At 47.4% G+C, this 22,570-nt stretch overlaps 1 protein-coding gene across 2 annotated transcripts in view; it reads right to left on the bottom strand.

Annotated features, from left to right (window-relative positions):
- Positions 1-3,112: 3,112 nt before the first annotated feature.
- The window catches only part of CC2D1A (coiled-coil and C2 domain containing 1A), a 49,583-nt gene continuing 30,125 nt past the window's right edge, over positions 3,113-22,570 (bottom strand). For both annotated transcript variants that reach the window (XM_030196897.1, XM_030196898.1), the window contains exons 20-29: positions 19,863-19,914; positions 16,520-16,619; positions 15,937-16,027; positions 15,089-15,220; positions 8,450-8,505; positions 4,913-4,976; positions 4,121-4,247; positions 3,961-4,037; positions 3,823-3,870; positions 3,113-3,743 (exon numbers count right to left, since the gene is read on the bottom strand). In XM_030196897.1, the coding sequence (XP_030052757.1) occupies positions 3,723-3,743; positions 3,823-3,870; positions 3,961-4,037; positions 4,121-4,247; positions 4,913-4,976; positions 8,450-8,505; positions 15,089-15,220; positions 15,937-16,027; positions 16,520-16,619; positions 19,863-19,914 (768 nt within the window). In that variant the 3' untranslated portion in view covers positions 3,113-3,722. The remainder of the gene's footprint in view (positions 3,744-3,822; positions 3,871-3,960; positions 4,038-4,120; positions 4,248-4,912; positions 4,977-8,449; positions 8,506-15,088; positions 15,221-15,936; positions 16,028-16,519; positions 16,620-19,862; positions 19,915-22,570) is intronic.

Below are 22,570 nucleotides of genomic sequence, written 5' to 3'. Positions count from 1 at the left end.
CTGAGGCCGCTTCAGAGGTCGCTTCTTTCTCTGTGGTCGCCACAGATGGACTCTACATCAGAAATTATCACTTCCGGCTCAGGTGAAGAGCAGCCTACATTGGTGGCTGCGAGATGCCAGTATGACCAAGGGAATGCGCCTCTGGATCAGCCCAACTGGAGGGTAGTTACGACAGATGCCAGTCTCCAGAGATGGGGAGCTCACTGTCAGGGACAGTATGTTCAAGGCCTGTGGTCTCTTCAGGAGAGATCTTGTTCAATAAATCTATTAGAGACCAGGGCAGTTAGACTAGCAATCCAGACCTTTGTCCATCTGTTGAGGAGCGAAGTACTCCACTTGATCTCAACAAATCCACCATGGTGGCTTACATCAATCGGCAAGGAGGAATGAGGAGTCGGCAGTTGCAGCAAGAAGTGTCACAGCTGTTACAGTGGTTGGAGGTGCATCTGGTGGCGCTGTCAGCGGCTCATGTGGCAGGAGTTCAAAATGTTTGGGCAGGCTTTCTCAGTCGATCCCGGGGAGTGGGCTCTAAGCGATGTGGCCTATCGGGTGGTGGTGAACCATTGGGGGGTTCCCCAAGATGAACCTGTTTGCTCCCTGGCCGACCGGTCTTCTTTATGCCTTTCCTCTCTGGCCATTTATAGGGCATCTACTTCAGAGAGTCGAGATGCACAAGGGCCGTCTGATCTTGGTGGCGCCAGATTGGCCTCGCAGACTGTGGTACGCCGCTCTTTAGCGGCTTCTAGTAGAGGATTTGTTCAAGCTCCCGGTCAGCCAGGATCTTTTGGCTCAGCTTCGCTTTTGTCAGTGTTACCTCTTTGAATTATGTTCGGACCTGGAGGATTTTTGAGGCCTGGTATGAGGAGCTTGGGATAGCTCTCTTTCACACGTCCGTCTTGCAGATTTTGGATTTTCTGCAGCGTGGTTTTGACAAAGGCCTTGTTTTGGCTTCTCTTAGAAGTACAGATTGCAGCTCTATCGTGTTTTCGAGGTCGTGTTCAAGGAAGATCGCTGGCTAGCCACCTGGATGTGTTCCGCTTTTTTAAAGAGAGGTTAACCTCCTGTGTCCTCCGTCTCGCTGTTCTTTTGCCTGCGGGGATCGTAATTTGGTACTCTCGGTTCTTACAAAGCCTCCCTTTGAGCCTTTATCTTCTTGTACTTTGAAGGACTTAACCCTAAAGGGATTGTTTTTAGTGGCTATTGCCTCAGCTAGGAGTTTTTCAGAGTTGCAGGCTCTTTCGTGTAGGTCTCCGTTTTTGGAATTCAGCTTGGATTGAGTGTTACCAGTTCCTTCTTTAATGCCCATGGTATTGACTCGTTTTCTTGCATCCCAACCAGTGGTGTTGCCTGTTCTAGGTTCTTTCTCCGGGTCAGAGGAGCAGCATCTCTTGAAACGTTTGGATGTCAAAGAGTTCTGAAGCGTATGTCAAGTATATGGAGGAGATTTGTCGGTCCGATCGTTTGTTTTATTCTCATCGGAGGTTCACGCACAGGGTTTATGGCTTCTAAGCCCACTATTTTGCGTTGGCTTAAGGAAATTATTGCATCAGCTTACCTTCTTTCTGGGAAAGCTGTTCCAGAAGGAGTTAAGGCTCACTCTACCAGAGGTCAGGCTACTTTTTGGGCAGAGCGTTGTCTGGTGCCTCTGGAGGACATTTTTATGGTGGCGACTTGGTCTTCTTTGCATTCCTTTTCATAGCACTATCGATTGTACCTCCTGAGTCATCAGCAAGTTGTTTTCGGGACACACGTTTTGACGGTGGGGCTGTTAGGGTCTCTCCCATAATCTTACTGCTTTGTTACTTCCCATCAGTCACACTCTGGGCCGGTCCGGAAGGACGCTAAGGAAGGAGAAATTAGACCTTACCTGCTAATTTGCTTTCCTTTAGTCCCTCCGGACCGGCCCAGATCCCTCCCTTTAGGTATTCTGTGTCTTCAAGAGTTAAGTGATATTGTTTTCTTGGGAGCTGTGTTGCTGGTTTCATTGTTAAAAAAAAAAAAACCACCACCACAAATTCTGTGGTTCAGTATGTAACCTTTCGTGCATGATATGCAGGGGCATGTCATTGGTCACATTATTGTTGGTGGCACACACCCTGTGTTGGCAATGTGCCGGTGGCTGCTCAGGCTTTCATATGCACAGACCATTTACGTATTGTTTTACTTACTTCTGCTTTGGTACTTCGTTACTAGATTTTTTCTCTTGTTGCCAAGGGCTCTTATTGGCTCTCTCTAAAGTCACAGTTTTTTTTTTCTCAGTCTCCACCTGCTGGAAGGCGTGTACAACCCATCAGTCACATTCTGGGCCGGTCCGGAGGGACTAAAGGAAAGCAAATTAACAGGTAAGGTCTAATTTCTCCTTACTGTCCAATTTATGAAGCCATGATCAGGGCACACACCATAGAATTCTGCCCAGCACTGGCTTTGCTCCCCAATTACTGGTGTTGCCACCTAATCACATTATTCTCTTTCCCTTCACAGGTGGACCTTTCCATCCATCAAGATTCTGCATTGCAATCTGTTTCCTGCAGAATATTTATTCTGTTTGACTCCACGGACCCAAGCCTCTTACTTAGATGTTCTGTTTTATATTTATTTAGTAAATAAAGAATCCCAATAGTCACCTTTCCATTTTTTTTTTCTTTTAACTAGACAAGGGCCAGACTTATACAGGGGCTGTGAGGGGGCTATCTCAACCAGATCTAGACTACCGAAGAAAGCACATATACCATCTACTGGACCCTGAGCTGAGAACAGTGACTGGGTGTAGACTGCTCAGAATATAGATAGGATCACTTCAAGTCAGTAATTGTGTCTCCATCTGCTGGTAGGAGTGCATAAACCCATATGTTTTGATTGGTCTGGAGGGATGCTAACACCAGTCTTCTCTTAACCTATGTGTCAGTCAGGAAATAGCCCAATTCAGCTGTTTCTCGTCATGGTCCGTTCTGTCAGTGTTTGAGGCTTCTACATCAGTATGGGATAGCCGAGACTGATCCCTAACACATAAATTAGAACATAAGATCTAGATTTTGAGTTTTCTTAAATACAATTTTTTTTAAGAGTAAAGAAATCATTCTGTCTGTATTCAGAAAATAAACAGCCACCAATCCCCAGGAATAAAAGGCATTTATAAGAGGCAGGGCACACAGTGAACAGGAGCCAGACCACATAAAAATGAGAGGTCCCCTGCTTAACACAGAAGTTGAGGAGATAAGACAGCGGGGCCTGTTCTCTCCTGCTGATCCGTTGCCACAAAACCATCCTACATCTTGCCTAGGCTTCAGTAGTGAAACACTGAACCCATCAGCATTTAAACTATGAAGCAGAACGTGGCAGGTGATGGGATTGCTCCCTGTAGAGGGTTTTATGTGACAGAGCAATCCCTGCGTACTTCCCACAGGACTGCATGTGTGCAGTATAGGCACAAGGTGTGTATTTTTGTAGTGTTAGCTACTTTTGCAGGTGCAGGTTGTATGAAGAGGGGGACACTGGAGCTAAGCACTCTCTCAGAAAGCTCTACCAGGTTCCCCCTGTGTCTCTTTGGGCAGACTAAGAGGAATACTTCCATTAAGTCTTCATGAACGAAAAGTAGAGCAGAAGTTGTTGTGCACATAGTACAAGGACCAGTTCCAAGGCTGTAGAGGCAGTTCACGGAACCATTGCATTCACATTCAGGCTCTGGGCATGAGATTCGAACCAGTCTTCATAGAGTGAAGCCCTCATCTCCACATCTTCTGAAGCTGGGGAAGAGGAGAGGGGAGCTTCTTAGAGCAGTAAGCACTGGAAAAGCATTAGAAAGGGTGGTGGAGAGATCCTTACCTCACTTTCCACAAGGTTACGTTTATACAATGCTTCCTTCGCTGCTTCCTGTCAACAAAAAACACATAGCAAGTAACAATAGTCACCCACCATACATCTATCAGTTTACCAGACGCAATAACGTGAGGATGCCTTTACCCGATTGCCTTCCTGTCCCCAGCGTCGCGTAGCCTCTGTGTATAACTGCAGGTATTTTTCCAGCTGGGCTGCGTATTCTGCAGAAAGAGAGGGAGAAATGATGCGATGCCTTTCAGCGGGTTTCCCTGAGGATCCACATGTGACATATGATAATCTTTACCTCTCCTCACGGCCTGGCCTCCTCTCTCCAGCTGTACTCGCTGCCACTGACTGTGCTGGACAATGTCTCTGTACTGGTTCATCAGCTCATTAGGAGGCTGTCTCTGAGCTTGTCTGTAGCCCTGGATCTGAGAAAAAGGATGTAGCAGAGTTAGAGAGAGATGCGGAGCTTACAGGAACTCGTCTCAGGACGAGTAAGTGTAAAACAGAATATTAACATAAGGAAAAGTCCCACCCTCCAACCCAACCTCTCTCCTCCCAACTGACGTAATCCCACTCTCCTTCCTTCCCAGCCCTCTCCGATTTATCCCTATCCTCTTCCTGATAGCATGGACACTCCGGAGTGGTCTAGTGGTTGATGCAGTGGACTTTGATCCTGGGGATCTTTCGATACCCACTGCAGCTCCTTATGACTCTGGGCAAGTCACTTCCCTCCATTGCCCCTGGTACAAAATAAGTACCTGAATATATGTAAACTGCTTTGAATGTAGTTGCAAAAACCTCAGAAAGGCGGTATATGAAGTCCCATTTCCCTTTCCTTCCGAGCCTTGGATTCACCCTGATCCTTTCTGTGATAGCCTGGATACTCCCCTTCCTTCCCAGTCTCTGATTCACTCTGATCCCCATCCTGATAACCTAGACACTGACCTTCCTAACCAGCTTCTGACTCACCCTAGTCCCTCCCCCTATAGCTTTCCTTTCCAGCCTCTGTCTCCCTGATAGCCTGGATGCTTCCCTTCCTTCCTAGCCTCTAATTTTCCCTGGTCCTTCCTCCGATAACCTGGAACCTCACCTTCTTTTCCAGCCTCTCTTTTTCAAATGCCAAGACATTCAAGCTCTGTAGTGTAAAGCCAGGTCTGCAATGAGAAAAGTCAGCAATGAATTATAAATCAGAGACCCCCTCCAACCACTCTCACTTGACAGCCACTGTATTGCAGGCTGCTGAGGGCAGTGAATCACTATGGGGTAGGATTAGATTAGGTCTTAACCTGATAACCCAGTTGTGGAATGCATTACCACGCAACTTAAAAACAATCTACGAACTAACTAAATTTCAAAAATCTCTGAAAGCATCTCTCTTCAACAAAACATACCACAATGATCAATAATTGTCACTGCAAAACTTCACCACTTCACCTCATATTCTAAATGATTTCTCTCTATACTTGTCTGCTTAACTTTAGTACGCCATCCTATTCTCTATGTAACACCAATTGTAATTTCTACTCTGGAATGGCGAACGCCATAATGGAACGTTGTAAGCCACATTGAGCCTGCAAATAGGTGGGATACAAATGCAACAAACAAATAAATAAATAATTTTCCCACAGGTTCTGGAATAGTGGGAAGGACTAATGGAAAGAAAATTGTGTCCATCAACCAGCAGGTGGAGATAGAGAACTGAAAACTAAACAGACATCTTCTCTTGACATCCAGTTCAGCTCCTCAGTATTTATGTAGGCAAGCAGTGAGGAGAAACTCAGAATAAGCACAACCTTAAACAACTCGTTAACTTGACACTAACCAGACGACCAAACATGTGAACCTCTCTCATTTCTGGTCAACCTGTAGAGAACAAGAGATATGCAGGAAACACTATGCAAGGCAACAGTCATTATTTGACCCATTACTTCACACCGAATAAACATCTCAAACTTTGGACAGACCTCTGGAATAGTGGGAAGGCATAATGAAAAGAAAATCAGGTAAGACCCAATTTCTCCTTCCATTATGCAGCTTCCCACTATTCCAGAACCCGTGGGCTGTTCAAAAGCAATTCCTAGAGTGGGTGGGATCCTGGCACTCCTGCCTGCCTGACCAAAGCCCCAAAACTAGCTTCCAAGCATGCCGTAATGTCCACCCTATAGTGCTTGGCAAAGATATGCATCATCAACCATGTTGCCACCTTGCAAATATCTGCTGCAGAAAGTAAGGTAGGGTCCACCCACGATGTTGCTGTACGCTTCGTAGAATTTTTATTTATTTTATTTTTGTTACATTTGTACCCCGCGCTTTCCCACTCATGGCAGGCTCAATGCGGCAGGCAATGGAGGGTTAAGTGACTTGCCCAGAGTCACAAGGAGCTGCCTGTACCGGGAATCGAACTCAGTTCCTCAGTTCCCCAGGAACTAAGTCCACCACCCTAACCACTAGGCCACTCCTCCACACAAGGCCTGAGGAGCACAGTCTGTCCGATTTGCAAAACTAATTTGTGACTTCCAGATATCTAATGAGGAATCTACGTACATCAAGAAGCTTCAAGGAAGAATACTGAGCCTCTTCGTCCTCTCTGCAAAAGGACGGAAGCGCCACATATCGGTTGAGATGACATGCTGGTACCACTTTCAGAAGAAAGGAAGGAACCATGTGTACTGGCCCCCCCCCGCCCCCCAACCTCCGAAAAGCAAAGAAAGGGATCCAAACGAGAGACTGAAGCTCTGAAATCCTACGGGCCAACGCAACAGCCACCAAGAACACTGTCTCTAAGATCTTTCAAGGTGAGCCGCAAGAGATATTTTCTATACTCGGCATCTGGAACAGGCCAAAGCCACAACCTGAAGTTTTCTCTTTAAGACGTACCTGGAGAAACACTAGCATGTACGCAATCTGAGCGGAGAAGGGAGAAAGTTCACACTCAGCACACCAGCACTCAAACTTCCTCCACACCCTCGCATGCACCATGGATGCAGAACATTTCCAAGCCTGAAGCAAGGTAGCAGTGACAATCAGAATAACCTTTTTGTCTCATCAAAGCCCTTTAAATGGCCAAAAAAAGTCATAAGACCAAAGGGGTATGGATCCTCCATGAGCACTGGACTTTGCTTCAGTAGTGCGTGTAGCTGCAGAAGAGGGAAAGGACCCCCGTCCAGCAGTCGAATCAGGTCCTCCTACCATGGCCCTAGCAGCCAATCTGAGGTATGAGAATTATTTGATCCTGGTGCAATGCGATCCTGTTCAACACACGATGTACCATGGATTAAGGAGGAAAGACACAGTAAATGTGTCTATGGCCAGGGCTGCACTAGGGCATCAATGCCCATCGAGCCCGGTTCTTTCTGACGGCTGAAGAACGTGGGCACTCTGGTATTCCTTTTCATCCCAGCAAGTCCAGAAACGGAGAACCCCCAATAGTCCACTATCAGCTGAAACCCCTTGCTGGATAGTTCCCGTTCCTCCAAGTCCAAGGACTACCTGCTGATAAAGTTTCCTCCGCATTTCAAGGAACCTGTGATGTGAGCTGCTGGCAGAGATGATTTTTCTCTGCCTAACTCATGAGGGAGGCCACCTCCACTGCCATCAGATGACTGCGGGTCCCGCCCAGCTTGTAGATATGTCACTGCCATTGCATGGTCTGAGAAAACTCAGACTAGGGCACCCAGCAGAATGAGACCAGTTGCATAAGGCATTGCTCACTGCCCTGAGCTGCAAGTGATTTATCAACCACAGACTCCTGTTCTATCTGGGTGCCCTGTGCCAGATGGAACTTGTGAGGTCACTAACCCGACTTTGCTGGCTCCATTGTCACCCCCTCCCATCGTGTTATCGGAAAGGGAGCTCCAACGGTCAAATTTCTGGGCGACAACCACCACTACATACTCTGTCTGGCAATCAGCATCTAAGGAAGATGAAGGTCGTACTTCTTTAACACTGGCAACCACAGGCTGAGAAGAGATTCCTGCAATGGTTACATATGAGCCCTTTCCCATGGCACCACTTCCATCACCTACAGGAAGGCCATAAGTCTTTCACATCAAAAGCAAAACACCCAAAGATAGACTATCATCTTCCCACACCACCATTCAGATACCTTCAGGAAGACCATGAGGCTTTTACATCAAAAGTCTCCCACATCAGGAGTGAGCCACACAAACAAAGACCACCAGTCTCCCACACCACCATTCAGATACCTACACAGGAAGACCATGAAGTTTTCATATCAGAAGTCTACCGCATCGGAAGTGAGCCAAGCAAAGACAGACCACCAGCCTCTCACATCAGGAGCGAGCCACCTGCACCGTGAGCCAAAGATAGACCATGAACCTCCCATTCTGAGAACAAGCCTAAGTCCATGAGCCTTTTGCAGGACAGAACATATGCCTCTCATCCCAATATTGTGCCACACTAAGTGACCACAAGCTTCCTACCCCAACAAGGAACTGTCCTTAAGTCAGATGCCATAAGCCTCAAATACCTTCAGCTGTTCACCTTACTTCCAAGCAGAAACAGTAAAGTAAAAGAAATGTTTCTGAAGTGAAAGCAGCTTCTGGCTAACAATGAGTAGAAAAGTGCATGCACTGCCAGCAGCGTGGAACTGACTCGTCATACATACCTGCTTCCCACCCCTTTCATCGGGATAGGCCTCTGCTGCGGTTTTGGAAGAGCAACCTGGAAAGGAAAAAGAACAGTAATCATTCCTTTCACTGGCAAGATGTTTAAAATAATGAGACTGAAGGACAAGGTGTGGCAGAACACCTTAATGCTTCTGCCCATTCAGGGCTAATGCCCATCTGTCACCTACCCACCCACCTACAGGACGAATACCCTGGCCTGGTCACAATTGTAGAAACTCGCCTACAGATTGAAAAACATCTGGATTAGTGATGTGTCAAGATAAAGAGCTAATAAAGTGAAAACCTGGAAACAAAAAAACAACAACAAAAAAAAGATTTCATTTTTGTAAGAGATAAAATAACCAGTTCTCAGAGAAGTCTGACTATAGTGTGCCACTGTCTGGGGAGCCAGGGTAGAAACCTGGCACTTGTTTGCTTCCATTTAAGGAGCATATTATGTATTATTATGTGAATAGTTTTACTGCTGTATGTGTCTATTGCCTATATTTGACTTAATCTTGCTGTATATTGCCTTGGTTAAATTTTTCAAAAAGGCGGCAAATAAATCCTAACAAATAAAACATATGGGAAACAGGAAGGTGCTAGTTCTCCACTGGCTGCGTCTGAAGAAAGGCACAAAGAAGTAGCCCGGTGACAGATATCCCTAGAGAATGTTACAGATCTTACAACTTCCAGAAGACACTGGGAAACATACTAGCCAAGCCTCCTTCAGGGTCAGAAATGGGACAGGGGTTGTGTTTGGCTGCACTAGACTGAGATGTATCCACAGACTAGCCAAAGGGAAATGACCTAGACTGCCACCTGCCTGTCAGTTAAAGGACGTTTAACTGGGGAAACACAGGGTCTCGGGGCACAAAAGACACCTATGGTTGGGGGGAGGGGGAGAGTTTATGAACTGTTAAAATGTTGGATGGTTATAGCATTGGCTAAACAGAAGGAAGGTGAAATTAGATCTTACCTGCTAATTTTCTTTCCTCTAGACCCTCCAGACCGGTCAAGACGCGTGGTTATGTCCTCCTACCAGCAGAGGGAGACTGAGAAAACACTAAGCTTTTGAAGCCTGTATATATAACCTGTGCAGAACCTCCACTAGCCAGTATACCCCTGACAAAGCAGAGAAACAAAAAACACTAACAACAACTAGCAACCCTGTACGTGGTCACAGTAAACTGCAAAAACAAGAAACATCTTCCGCTTGCTCTTACGGAAACATGTTCCTTTGCCTTTGATAAAACAGTTGGGCTTCTACAGGTGGACTATCAAAGAAGAGCCCCACCTGTCCCGGACTCCTATCACAAAACAGAAATAAACAGTCTGCAATTAGAGAAACAACAATTTACAGCAGCCAAGAATTATCCAACAAACACACCTCCTGGCCTCCAATACAGACAGGGCGGGCTCTTGACCGGTCTGGAGGGTCTAGAGGAAAGAAAATTAGCAGGTAAAATCTAATTTCACCTTCCTCAGCGACCCTCCAGACCGGTCAAGACGCGTGGGACGTACCAGAGCAGTAACTAACTTATGGGAGGGACATACTAAGGCCAGAGGTCAAAACTGCTGCCCCAAAGCGCACCTCGTCCTTTGCATGCACAGGAATCCTATAATGCTTCACAAAGGAATGCAACGAAAACCAAACCGCAGCCCGACAAATATCTAACAGAGAAATCATACTATTCTCCGCCCACGAGGCTGCCATTCCCCTAGTGGAATGAGCAGACCAGCCCCTAGGCACCACAGGACCCTTCACCAAGTAAGCAGATGCAACCGCCTCCTTCAACCACCGTGCTATGGTCACCTTAGGAGCCGCTGCACCCTTCTTTGGGCCACCATGAAGAACGAACAAACGGTCAGAGGCTCTGAAGTCCTGAGTTCCAGAGAGATAACAACTCAAAACTCTCCTGACATCCAGCTTGGCAATACCACGCTGCTCCGAATCTCCAGCCATATCACCCAACACTGGCAGAGAGATGACCTGATTAACATGGAACTCGGAAACCACCTTGGGCAAAAAAGGAAAGCACCGTCCGCAACGAAACCTTTCCCTCAGAAAGGACAAAAATGGTTCCCTAAAAGACAAAGCCTGAAGCTCTGAAACACTCCGTGCTGAAGTAATCGCCACCAACAAGACCGCCTTTAAAGATAAATCCTTACAAGATGCCGATACCAGAGGCACAAACGGAGGCCTGATCAAAGCATCCAAAACTAGCTTCAAATCCCACGGAGGCACCATCCGTCACTGAGGCGGACGCAGCAACTTAACACCCTTCAAAAAACGCACTACCTCAGGCACAGACGCGAAGGACTTTCACTGAAGCTTCCCACGAAAACATGACAAAGCTGCCACCTGAACCTTCAGTGTAGACAAGGCCAGACCTCTATCAACACCATCGTGCAAAAATTCCAAAACTTCCGCCACCGAAGAGTGAAACGGCCGAACTCGATGGTCTTCACACCAGTGCTCAAAGATTCTCCAAACCCGGACATACGCCAAGGAAGTGGATCGTCTACGGCAACTCAACATCGTAGCAAAGCCACTGGACGAAAGCCCCTTCTTCTTCAACTTGTGCCGCTCAAGAGCCAAGCCATAAGCGAAAACCGAGCCAGATCCGGCATGATTATCGGGCCTTGACACAGAACTGATCCCAACAAAGGCAGGGCCGCTGCCCCTGCCAACCGCACCAGGTCTCCATACCATGGTCGACGCTGCCAATCCGAAGCTACCAGAATCACCCGACCGGAGTGATGTTCGATGCGCTATATTACTCGACCGACTAACAGCCACAGAGGAAACACATACAGTCACTCCCGAAGCCAAGGCAACAGAAGAGTGTCGATTTCCTCCGCTCAAGGGTCTCTTCAGCGACTGAAAAAAAAAAAAATCTCTGAACTTGCGCATAGCGAGCCGTTGCCCTAAGATCACCGAAAGTCCCCAGACCGACACAACTCACTGGAACACTGACCGAAGAAAAGACCACTCTCTGGGATCTAGAGTGTGCCTGCTGAGATAATCTGCATCTATGTGACCTACCCCGGCCACATGCGCTGCCAAGAGAGCCTGAAGATGAGTTCAACTGCGCCGCCAAGGCTCTTTGTTCCCCCCTTGACGGTTGACATATGCTACTGCCATGGCATTGTCACAGAGCACTCGGACTGCCTTGTGGCGAACCACCGACGTCAAGGCCTGGAGCGCCACCCGAATGGCCCGAGTTTCCAGCCGGTTGATGGACCACTCTGCTTCTGCCCGAGACCACCGGCCTTGAGCTACCTGAGACAATGTGCCCCCCAACCTTGCAGACTGGCATCCGTGACCATTACCAGCCCCTGTGGGGACTCCAACGGCATTCCTTTCCCAAATTGCGCGGACTGAGCCACCAGCGGAGACTGAGACGAGGGGCCACCGACAGCGGACAACACATTTCCAAGTCCTGCGACAGAGGGGACCAACGACTGAGCAGAGCTGACTGTACCTGACGCATGTGCGCCCTGGCCCACGGAACTACCTCTATGGTCGCCGCCATCAGGCCCAGGACCTGACGATAAGTACGGGCCGTCGGCGCCTTCTCTGCAAGGAACCGACGAATCGGACCCTGTAACTTGGAACCAAAAGGCTGCACAAAGGAAAGTGAAGATAAGCTTCCGTCAAATCCAGGGAAGTGAGAAACTCTCCTTTCCTGACCGCACCAGTGACCGACCGCAACGTCTCCATCCGGAAAGAGGGCACCTTGAGTGCCGCATTGACCCTTTTGAGATCTAAAATGGGACGAAAAGTGTCCTCTTTCTTGTGGACCACAAAATAGATCAAATAGCACCCTGAGTGTTGCTGATCTGAAGGAACAGGAACCACGGCTCCCAACGCGAGCAGCCACCGCAGAGTGTCCCTCACTGCTGCCCTCTTGCTCCAAGACCGACAGAGGGATTCCAGAAACACTTCGGGAGAACAGCTTTCGAATTCCAGCGCACATCCGCCTCGAAACACCTTGAGAACCCACTGATCTGACCTGATTTGGGCCCAACTCTGGTAAAACAGACTCAGCCGAGCCCCAACATGCACCAGAGCCTGAGCCCGCACACCTTCATTGGGAATTGTGGCCTGAATACTAACCTCCCGCGGAAAAGCCACGCCCTCCGCGATGACTCTCACGAAAGAACTGTGTGCGCTGGAAAAACCGACCCCTAGAGGTCCTACTACTATTAAACATTTCTATAGCACTACTAGACTTATGCAGCGCTGTACAAATTAACATGAAAAGACAGTCCCTGCTCAACAGAGCTTACAATCTAAATTGGACAAACAGACAGCTAGGGGTAGGTCCCACTCGATCTGCCCGGCCTATACCGCTGAGCCTCCCTAAACCGTCCCCGAGAGGAACTAGTTCTGGCCCCTGCCTTGAACCGAAAATCTGGAAGCCATAGAACCTTGGTATCACTAAGACCTCACACTAACTTGTCCAAATCTTCTCCAAAGAGCATAGCTCCCTTAAGTGGCAGAGACCCACAACCATAGCCATATTTTTTGTCTGAAGTAGGCAACAAATCATAAAAGCCTCAGACAAAAAGGATGAACCCATGTCCAAGTCGGCTAACTCCTGACCCCCAAAAGAACCAACATCTACCGAATCATCCAGGAGCTTCTCGGCCCAACGAAAACATGCCCGAGCTACCAGACCCCCACAAACCGAGGCCTGCAGGGCTAGAGCCGACAAAACAAAACTACGCTTGAGAAAAGATCCCAACTTCCTATCCTGAGGATCCCGGAGGGCCGTTCCTCCATCAACCGGGATAGCCGTAGCTATAATTACTGCCGTCACTACTGCATCTACCGTGGGAGCCTTAAAGGAATCCCTATCGTCCTGAGGGAGGGGATAAAGCCTCGCCATTGCCTTTGCCACCTTACACGGCAAATCCCATTCCTGACAAATCATCTCCCGGAGATCCTTGTTCATAGGGAAGGATCACGCCTGACGCTGAATGCCCTTCACCAACGGATCCTGGACAGTTTCTCCCAAAGCCACCTCAGGACCAAACTGAAGGGTGGACGACACCTGATCTATGAGTTCTGACAGCTCATCTCTATGGAAAATCCGCACTACTGAAGGATCCTCTCCAGGAATCCAACAATCCTGCTCCTGAGAGCCGTCAATTCCATCTGACTCCCCCAGATCACTAAGCGCAGCTTCTGCAGCTACAGGAGAAAAATATTGCCTGTCCTCTGACCACTCTAACCGTGGTCTCTCAGCCAAGACGGAAATAGCCCCCTCTTCCAATTGGGGGGGGGGGGGGAGGGGGGGGTGGTCCCGATCTCCAGGCCTGATACCGCGTCCAGACAAAATCTGGAGGAAAGCCCACCATTCCTGGACCGTCATTAGGCCCTTTTGTGCCAAAAACGGAGGCCGCAGGCCCAAAACCAGCCGGCTCCACGGGCCGCGTCAGACTCAAGATGGCGGCTGTTCCCGCCGAAACTGTTCCCGCTGACAGCGGCCCTGCCTACGCTCCCGCTGACCCGGAGACTCCCGACACCATCGATCCCTCCGCGGTCAAGTCGGGGGGTGCCGCAGCCACCTTTATAGGTGCACCGCAAAGCTACACTGAGCGCCCGGCGCCTCTACCCCTCGTCACGAGCACGCGCGACATCGGAGGAGCTGGGCCGCCATAAACCACGAGGGAAGGGAAAAGCTGTTCCGCAAACGCGCCAAACCAAAAACTCACTCACACTGCAAAAGCAGTGGAGAAAGCGCTGCTCTCTCGTTCCAGCAAGGAATCAAAACCCCCGTTCGGTCCGCTGAAAATAAAGAAATAAATGCCCTTAAAGGCACAGTACTCCAACTCTGGCAGCTGGAAATTGTAAGGCACTCAAGGCTACAATACTGAGAAAGCAGCCGAGGCACAAAGCTGCCAAGCAAAACGAAATAGAATAACTGACCTTAAAGGCACAGTACTCTAATTCTGGCATCTGGAAATTGTAAGGCACTCAAGGCTACAATACTGAGAAAGCAGCCGAGGCACAAAGCTGGCAAGCAAAATGACATAGAATAACTGACCTTAAAGGCATCGTACTCTAACTCTGGCATCTGGAAATTGTAAGGCACTCAAGGCTACAATACTGAGAAAGCAGCCGAGGCACAAAGCTGCCAAGCAAACAGAAATAGAGAGCAGCACAGGGGGAGGGACCCAAACATAGGTGTAACACCCCAGGGGGAAAAACTGGGCCCCACCAGACCCAGGGCCCCAAAGCACTTTTTTTTTTTTTTTACACACACACGTACAGGGTACTGCAACAGAATAAAGTTTGGAAGGAAAAAATCCTACGACCCAATGACAAACTACCTCACCAGATTATTGGAGACTGCACAGGCTGTCAACTGCTACCTCTGCTGAGACTGAGAAAATACTGGCTAGTGGAGGTTCTGCACAGGTTATATATACAGGCTTCAAAAGCTTAGTGTTTTCTCAGTCTCCCTCTGCTGGTAGGAGGACATAACCACGCGTCTTGACCGGTCTGGAGGGTCGCTGAGGAAAAACTGTTTGCTGGGTGGTTGTAATCTCGAAGTTATAAGAGTGTAGGACAGAAGAGAGGAAGAAAAGAATGATGGGGGAGTGAGATCAGGGTTCTCTCTTACTGAAGGCATGCTCAGGGGATCAATAACCAGCCACTTTTCAGTTGTAGTGTCCAGCTGCTGGGAGCTGAGGGGCTCCCGGATTCGAATCATCACTTCGATCTTTCCTCCAGTTGATCGACGTCCATCCATCACCTAGTAAGAGAAAAAGCTGAAAATTCAAAGGAAAAGGGCTCAGAACAGCAGTACAGGAGCTAGCTCACCACCCTCACAGGCTATCACCACCTCAGGATCCCCGAGGGGGGTTTCAATCAGCTGCCGTTCAGCTACGGGAAAGTGACACTTTCTTCACTACAGAATCCGGAGTAACACTCGAACCTGTCTCACACGCACCCTTCTCCCAAGTCACCTATAGGTGTGTCCACAGGAGGACTCAATCTATGCAGACTTCCCACCTCTGCTCTCTGGAAGAGTAGCCTAGTGGTTCATGCAGTGGACTGTAATCCTGGGGAACTGGGTTGATTCCCACTGCAGCTTCTTGTGACTCTGGGCAAGTCATTTAACCCTCCATTGCCCCAGGTACAAATAAGTACCTGTAAATATTATGTAAACCAATTTGAATGTAGTTGCAAAAACCACAGAAAGGCAGTATATGAAGTCCCATTCATCTGAGCTGGTACAGATGATGGGGGAGGGGGGGGGAAGAGGTCTTAGCCTGGAATAACCTTCCAGTTTTCCAGTAACTATCATACTTCCTTCTCTCAAGCTTCTAGAGAAATGCCTTTTTCAAGTTAATCCCCTTACTTTTTTTTTTAGAGGGGGGGGGGGAGGGTGACAAGAAGGCAGCAGAAACACTTTTACCTTCTTGCCTACTTTGTGAAACATTTCTCAGCTATATGGCTGCCACTCACCTCAATGATTTCACGGATTTCACAGTTGGTTTCCAGAGCCTCCAACTTTAGGTGAGCAGTGCCCACCACCCGATCCTGCTTAAACAGCCCTCTGAGGACAGACAAAACACAGTTCATGCGCTTCTCTCTCATATCTCATTTTAGCATTTGGTGTAGAGCCAGTGTCCCTGCTTTGTGCCCTCATACCCCTCATATCCTGATCTGTGACTTTACACCTCCCTCCCACCACCCCTTCCCCAATCCCAGCTCATGTCCAATAGCTCCTCCCCCCCAAACCTCACATCTCCTACTTTGGATAGACTCCACACTTTCACTGTCTGCATTTAAAAATTAGCAGCCCTGAACTCTGTGCACTAGAAATACTGTGCAAGAAGCTGAGGGGGTGAGGAAAACGAGACAGGGAAGCAATAACTTGCATTCATTAGAAAACCAATCACCCAGACCAATCTACCTCAGCCCTAGAACATCTCTTACTAATGTGCATGCACTATGGGAACCCAAGCAGACTTGAGGACAGAAAAGGGGGGTGGGGGTGCTACTTCCAGTCAGACCCATTTACCCAGCTCTCTGGACTCCTCCTTACCCCTTGTGGACAATCTCAAACTTGATGCCTTTCGCCTGAATTGCCCTCTTCAAACCCCGGTGTCCTCGGTTAATGAAGAGCTTAAATTGTTCTTTGAACACTGTCAGAGAAGAGTGTACAGGAGATATCAGAATAATGCTGACATTATGCTGCTTCTATTTTAACTTCACTGGATCCAACAGAAACAAAAGTTACAGCTGTTTTGATATCACAAACGTAGCAGCACAAGGAAATAACCCCAAATCCTCCCACACATCAATTAAACCATGAACGATAGTAATAAGGGAATCCGTTGCACAACGAGGCTAATACAGTCTTACAGCCATTACCAGGAGCCTCCCCACAGCCAGACCCAAGTGCCACCTCAAGTAAAGTCAGAGCCTTGGACATCCACAGCTGTTAACCTTTTCTGGCACGATGCTCTATCCCCATACAGCACATACATTTCAAACAGAGGAGGAGGATGCAACAGTGCAAGCTGCCACAGGAAGATATGTCTGAGGTGTGAACTGCTGCATTTCGTTGAATGCTTTTCTGGGTTTAAGTGTCTGGAGGAATTCCTGTGCCCGCTCTGCCAAACGCCTTTGGCTGAAATCCTGTGTCCATGCTGACCTCATACATTTCAAATTCTTGCTGACCTCCTTCCAGTCTGCTCTTTCACTTGCCAAACAGAACTACTATATCCAGTTGACAAACTCTCTTGGCTCAAACCCATACTGAGCTCCTACCCTCAGTCCATTCTCTCAACCCCACCCCCCCTCAACCCCTGCCTCCTTTTCCAAAATCACTGAAGAGGAAACTGCATATTTTCTTTCCTTCTCCACACTGACACCCTGTTCCTCTGATCTACTATCTCCCCCTACTATCATCCCTTCTGTCTGTCTTATCCTCAATCTTTTACTTTCCACTGCAAGTGTTCCTGATGCCTTCAAACATGTTGTAGTTACACCACTCCTCAAAAAACCTTCATTAGACCCAGCCTGTCCTATCGCCCCATTTCCTTCCTCCCTTTCCTATCCAAGATACTGGAATATGCTGTTCACTGCTGTTGTGTTGACCTCCTTTCATCTCAAGCTATTCTTGATCCACTTCAATCTGGCTTTTGCCCTCTTCACTCAACTGAAACAGCCCTTGCTAAAGTTTCCAATGACCTGTTCTTGGGTAGATCCAAAAGTCTCTATTGTATCCTCATCCTTCTTGATCTATCTGCTGCTTTTGAAACTGTTGATCACCGCCTACTCCTTTATACACTATCCTCACCGGGATTTCAGGGCTTTGTTCTTTCCTGATTTTCTTCTTATCTCTCCCATCATACTTTTAGTGTATAGTCTGGCAGATCCTCCTCCACTTCTATCCCCCTATCAAGTTGGTGTATCTCAGGGCTCTGTCTTGGGACCTCTTCTTTTTTCCATCTATACTTCTTCCCTTGCCACTCTGACCTCATCCCATGGTTTTCACTCTGCAGCTCCTCAGAACCTCTCCACTCTTATCTCTCCCTATACTCCTCCCCGGCAACTCCGTTCACTGGGTAAATCTCTCTTATCTGTACCCTTCTCTTCCACCGCCAACTCCAGGCACCATTCCTTTTATCTTTCTACACTATATGCTTGGAATAGACTTCCTGAGCCGATAGGTCAAGCTCCATCTCTGTCTTCAAATCTAGGCTAAAAGCCCACCTTTTTGATGCTGCTTTTAACTCCTAATCCCTATTCACTTGTACAGTACCCTTCTATGTTTTATCTTTCCCACCTTAATTCCCTTATCCCTTATTTGTCCCGATCAGATTGTATGCTCTTTCGAGCAGGGACAGTCTCTTCAGGTTCAAGTGTACAGTGCTGCGTACGCCTAGTAGCGCTATAGAAATAAGTAGTAGTAGTAATTCTTTGCTACAGGAGTGACTGAGATGTAAATTGCTGCATTTCATGTAATGCTTTTCTGAATTGAAGTGACTGGAGGCATTCTTTGATTTCCTGTGATGCTATAGGGTGTCTATAGGCATTTTTTAGTGTTTGATCATTCTCCCAAGCAGATTTCGTTTCCATTGGAGATGTTTTTGCACCCGTGTGAGATTTTCAGGTTTTAACTCTTTACAGAGTTGCTGGAAGTGCTCACTCCAGATGTTACCATATTAGCTTGCTAAATATGATTTTGTTTTGGGGTTACGTCCCTTCCACCTATCCCAGAAGGAATTACATATGGCCTCTTCAGTTTCAGGCAGTTTGTTCATCATGTTATCTGAACACTGTGTATGTCCTTGTCTTGTAGTTTCTAAAGTTTGGGAGATAAGTGTGTGAATCATCTCTGTGCTTTCTTAATTTCAGATGTAGCTTTTTACATTCCCTATCAAAGCTGGTTGTTTTTAGCATGTTATATTTGATCTGTTCTTTGATTCTTACTTCGGTAGTTAAACGCCTCCTCATTACTCTGTGGAAGACAGCCTTTACGTCGCTTACTACTTTGTCAGTATGGTGCGAGTAGTGTTAATCTCTTACTTTTCTAGGGGTTTTGGATTAATTCTTTGTTTTGAACGGACTCTCTGGAGATTTTGGGGTGGGCACTACCTGTTGCTGTCCAGGCCCATTTGGCTGTGATCTGATAGATAAGATTGGGGTCTTATATAGGTCTGTTATAGTAAGTCCACTAAGCTTTGAACTTCTTTACTATTGTAAACAAATCTTCCCAGTGAGTCCCTCTAACTCTACACAGTCCTAGTGTTTATGTTAGTCTCTTCCTATTTGCATTAATTAAACCATCAAAGCTGTTTCTTTTTCAGTAACACTTAAGTATGATGTCTTCTCTAAAGTACGTTCTACTTCTTGGTCATTTATGAAGGCTTTGAAATTGTGCCAGAGGTTTTCTGGTCTTTTCTGGAAAATTCTAATATTATACAATACTGCATTTTTATTCTGCAGTGTGGGTCATGATAAGAGGAACCAGCTTAACAACAACTTAAATATCAATGTTGATCACCTAATATTGACTACATTAAAGAAGTTATTAATTTTTTTCCTAAGCCTGCCATAATCATCTTCTTGCTTAATATGTGGTAATAAATTCCAAATGTTTGCAGACCAGCACCAGAACCGGGGAACTGTTCTTGTTATTCACCTCTCTGTACATAATGAATTTTCTGCTGTTATTTTACTTTGGAAAATTATCACCTTCTGTCTTTTCTATTAACCAGTAAATGTATCACTTTAGCAACACATGTAAAACTATCATGCCAACAAAGTTATCCGAATGAAAGTTAAAGAACACTCAGTGGTACATGTTGAAATGCACCAAAGCCTGCCCTGACCTGCTGCACCCTGTTCCTTCCCCACTCCCCACCACCTGCTTTTACCTGGGCAGTTTGTACTCTTCACCACATTTGTCTTATCTCTTTGTGCTTCTTCCTGGAAAAAAAAATATTATAACAGTACATTACTGTACCTTCTCACACTAGGACCGTAATTTGGCAAGGGAGGCACAGAGGCACATGTGTGCTTTTATAAATAAGGGAACCTGGTGTGCAGAGCTGGCACACAGTTACACCCACTTAGAGGTGCGATTAACTCTGCACGCCTATGCTGTGAGATTCGGCACTTGTGTGAGCGCATCATAGCCACACATGCTGATCTGGCTGCTGTGCTGCTCATTCTTCGTCCTGGGCACACCTACACATATATTTTCTAAGATCCCACTTTTATACGTACAGACCTAAGGGTCTACTTGAGTATGTAAAAGGAGAAATTAGACCTTACCTGCTAATTTGCTTTCCTTTAATCCCTCCGGACCGGCCCAGGATTGGACTGATGGGTTGTGCTCGCCTACCAGCAGGTGGAGACTGAGAAACAACTCTGACTCTAGCGAGCCAATAAGAGCCCTGGTCATGTGACCCCAGCCTCAGTATTTGAATAACAAACCAGAAAGGAAAAGAAGAACCTATATTCTGTGCCGTGAGGAATCCAAGCAGCCAGGAAGCACTAGAGAAACGTGCTTAAACTACGGCTCAGCCGTGATACTAGGCTCACCAACAACTCGCTTCAGAGCTAAGGTATGGCCAACTATGTACAGATTAATGTATTTCTTTAAACTGTTCAACATGTATAACATAGAGTTACGAAAACTCTGTAAACTGATCAACTTGCATAATATCATGAATTGTTTAACCCTTGAAACTTGGAGAAACATTATGCAATTTCTTTAACTAGCAGAACAGCTCTGTAGACAGTTGAATGTCTGTACACAGTAATGTTTAACTTCATCTGAAATGTTTAAGTTCGACTGAAAAATAGCACACGGGAGGGGCCTGGGCTGGTCCGGAGGGATTAAAGGAAAGCAAATTAGCAGGTAAGGTCTAATTTCTCCTTCCTTAGCATCCCTCCGGACCAGCCCAGGATTGGACTGATGGGACATAAAGCAGTAGTCCTAAGGGAGGGACCCCAGCAAACCTGCTGTGAGTACTCGTGATGCAAAGACCGCCTCTTGATGACACTGGACATCCAGCCTGTAATGCTTAGAGAAAGAATGGAGAGAACACCAAGTCGCCGCCTTACAGATCTCCGCTGGAGGCACCAAGAAGCACTCTGCCCACGAAGCTGCCTGCCCACGTGTAGAATGAGCTTTGAGCGCCTCAGGAACTTGTCTGCCCGCCAAGAGATAAGCAGACGCTATCTGGAGGAGGAGGAGTGGCCTAGTGGTTAGGGTGGTGGACTTTGGTCCTGGGGAACTGAGTTCGATTCCCGGCACAGGCAGCTCCTTGTGACTCTGGGCAAGTCACTTAACCCTCCATAGCCTGCCGCATTGAGCCTGCCATGAGTGGGAAAGCGCGGGGTACAAATGTAACAAAAAAAAAAAAATCTCCTTAATCCACCGAGACAACATGGGCTTAGAAGCTGACAATCCCCTGCGGCGACCAGCAAAAAGAAGAAAAAGACGGTCTGAGCGACGGAAGTCCTCCGTAACAGCCAGATATCGTTTAAGAACTCTCTTAACATCCAAAGTACGCAACTTCTGCTGCTCCTGCGTACCAGTGGCGAAACCCAGAACAGGAAGAAATACCGACTGGGACATATGAAAACGAGAGAGTACCTTAGGCAAAAAAGAAGGAACCGACCGAAGGACCACCCTCTCTTTAGAAAATTCCAGAAAAGGAGATCTACAGGAAAAAGCTTGCAACTCCAAGACTCTTCGAGCGGAAGCAATAGCCACCAAAAACACTGTCTTAAGTGTTACAGTAAATCCTTCAGAGAACAGGCTTGTAATGGCTCAAAAGGAGGCTTTGTCAGAGACGAAAGAACCAGATTAAGGTCCCAAGATGGAAAGACCGATCTAACCGGTGAAAAACGAGCTACTTCGGGAAGACTAGCCAAAGACTTGACCCGAATCCTGCCTCTGAAACAGGAAAGAGCTGCCGCCTGCACCTTCAAAGAAGAAAGAGACAGGCCCTTATCAAAACCTCGCTGCAGAAAATCTAACATCTGAGCCACTGACATCCGAAAAGGAACAATGTCAGCATCTGCACACCAATCCTCAAAAATTCTCCAAGTGCGAATATAGTTTAAAGAAGTGGAACGCAGACGAGAATTCAGCATGGTAGAAATCACTGGTGCCGAAAATCCCCTCTTAGCTAAACGTGCTCGTTCAAGAGCCAAGCCGTAAGACAAAATCAAGCTGGGTCTGGATGTGGAACTGGTCCTTGTACCAGCAGAGCCTTGTGCACTGGTAGACGAAGAGGAGACGCCACGGAGAGACGTTGAAGATCCGCGTACCAAGGACGCCGAGGCCAGTCTGGAGCCACCAAAGTTATCGGCCCCTCGTGCTCTTCGATCCTCTGTAGGAGGCGACCTATTAGTGGCCATGGAGGAAACGCGTAAAGAAGACCTGAGGGCCACGGCTGCAAGAGGGCGTCTATCCCTGCCGCTCTTGCATCCCTTCGGCAACTGAAGAAGCGAGGAACTTTGAAGTTGAGACTGGAGGCGAACAGGTCTAGTACTGGAAGAGTCCAGCGCTCTACTATCAACTAAAACGCCCGATCGCTGAGAGCCCATTCCCCGGGATCGAGAGTGT

This window comes from Microcaecilia unicolor, chromosome 3, assembly GCF_901765095.1.
Source record: "Microcaecilia unicolor chromosome 3, aMicUni1.1, whole genome shotgun sequence".
In the NCBI taxonomy this organism is placed as follows: Eukaryota; Metazoa; Chordata; class Amphibia; order Gymnophiona; family Siphonopidae; genus Microcaecilia; species Microcaecilia unicolor.
The sequence above is the reverse complement of the archived record's forward strand: the minus strand, read 5'-3'. Positions and strand labels throughout refer to the sequence as shown.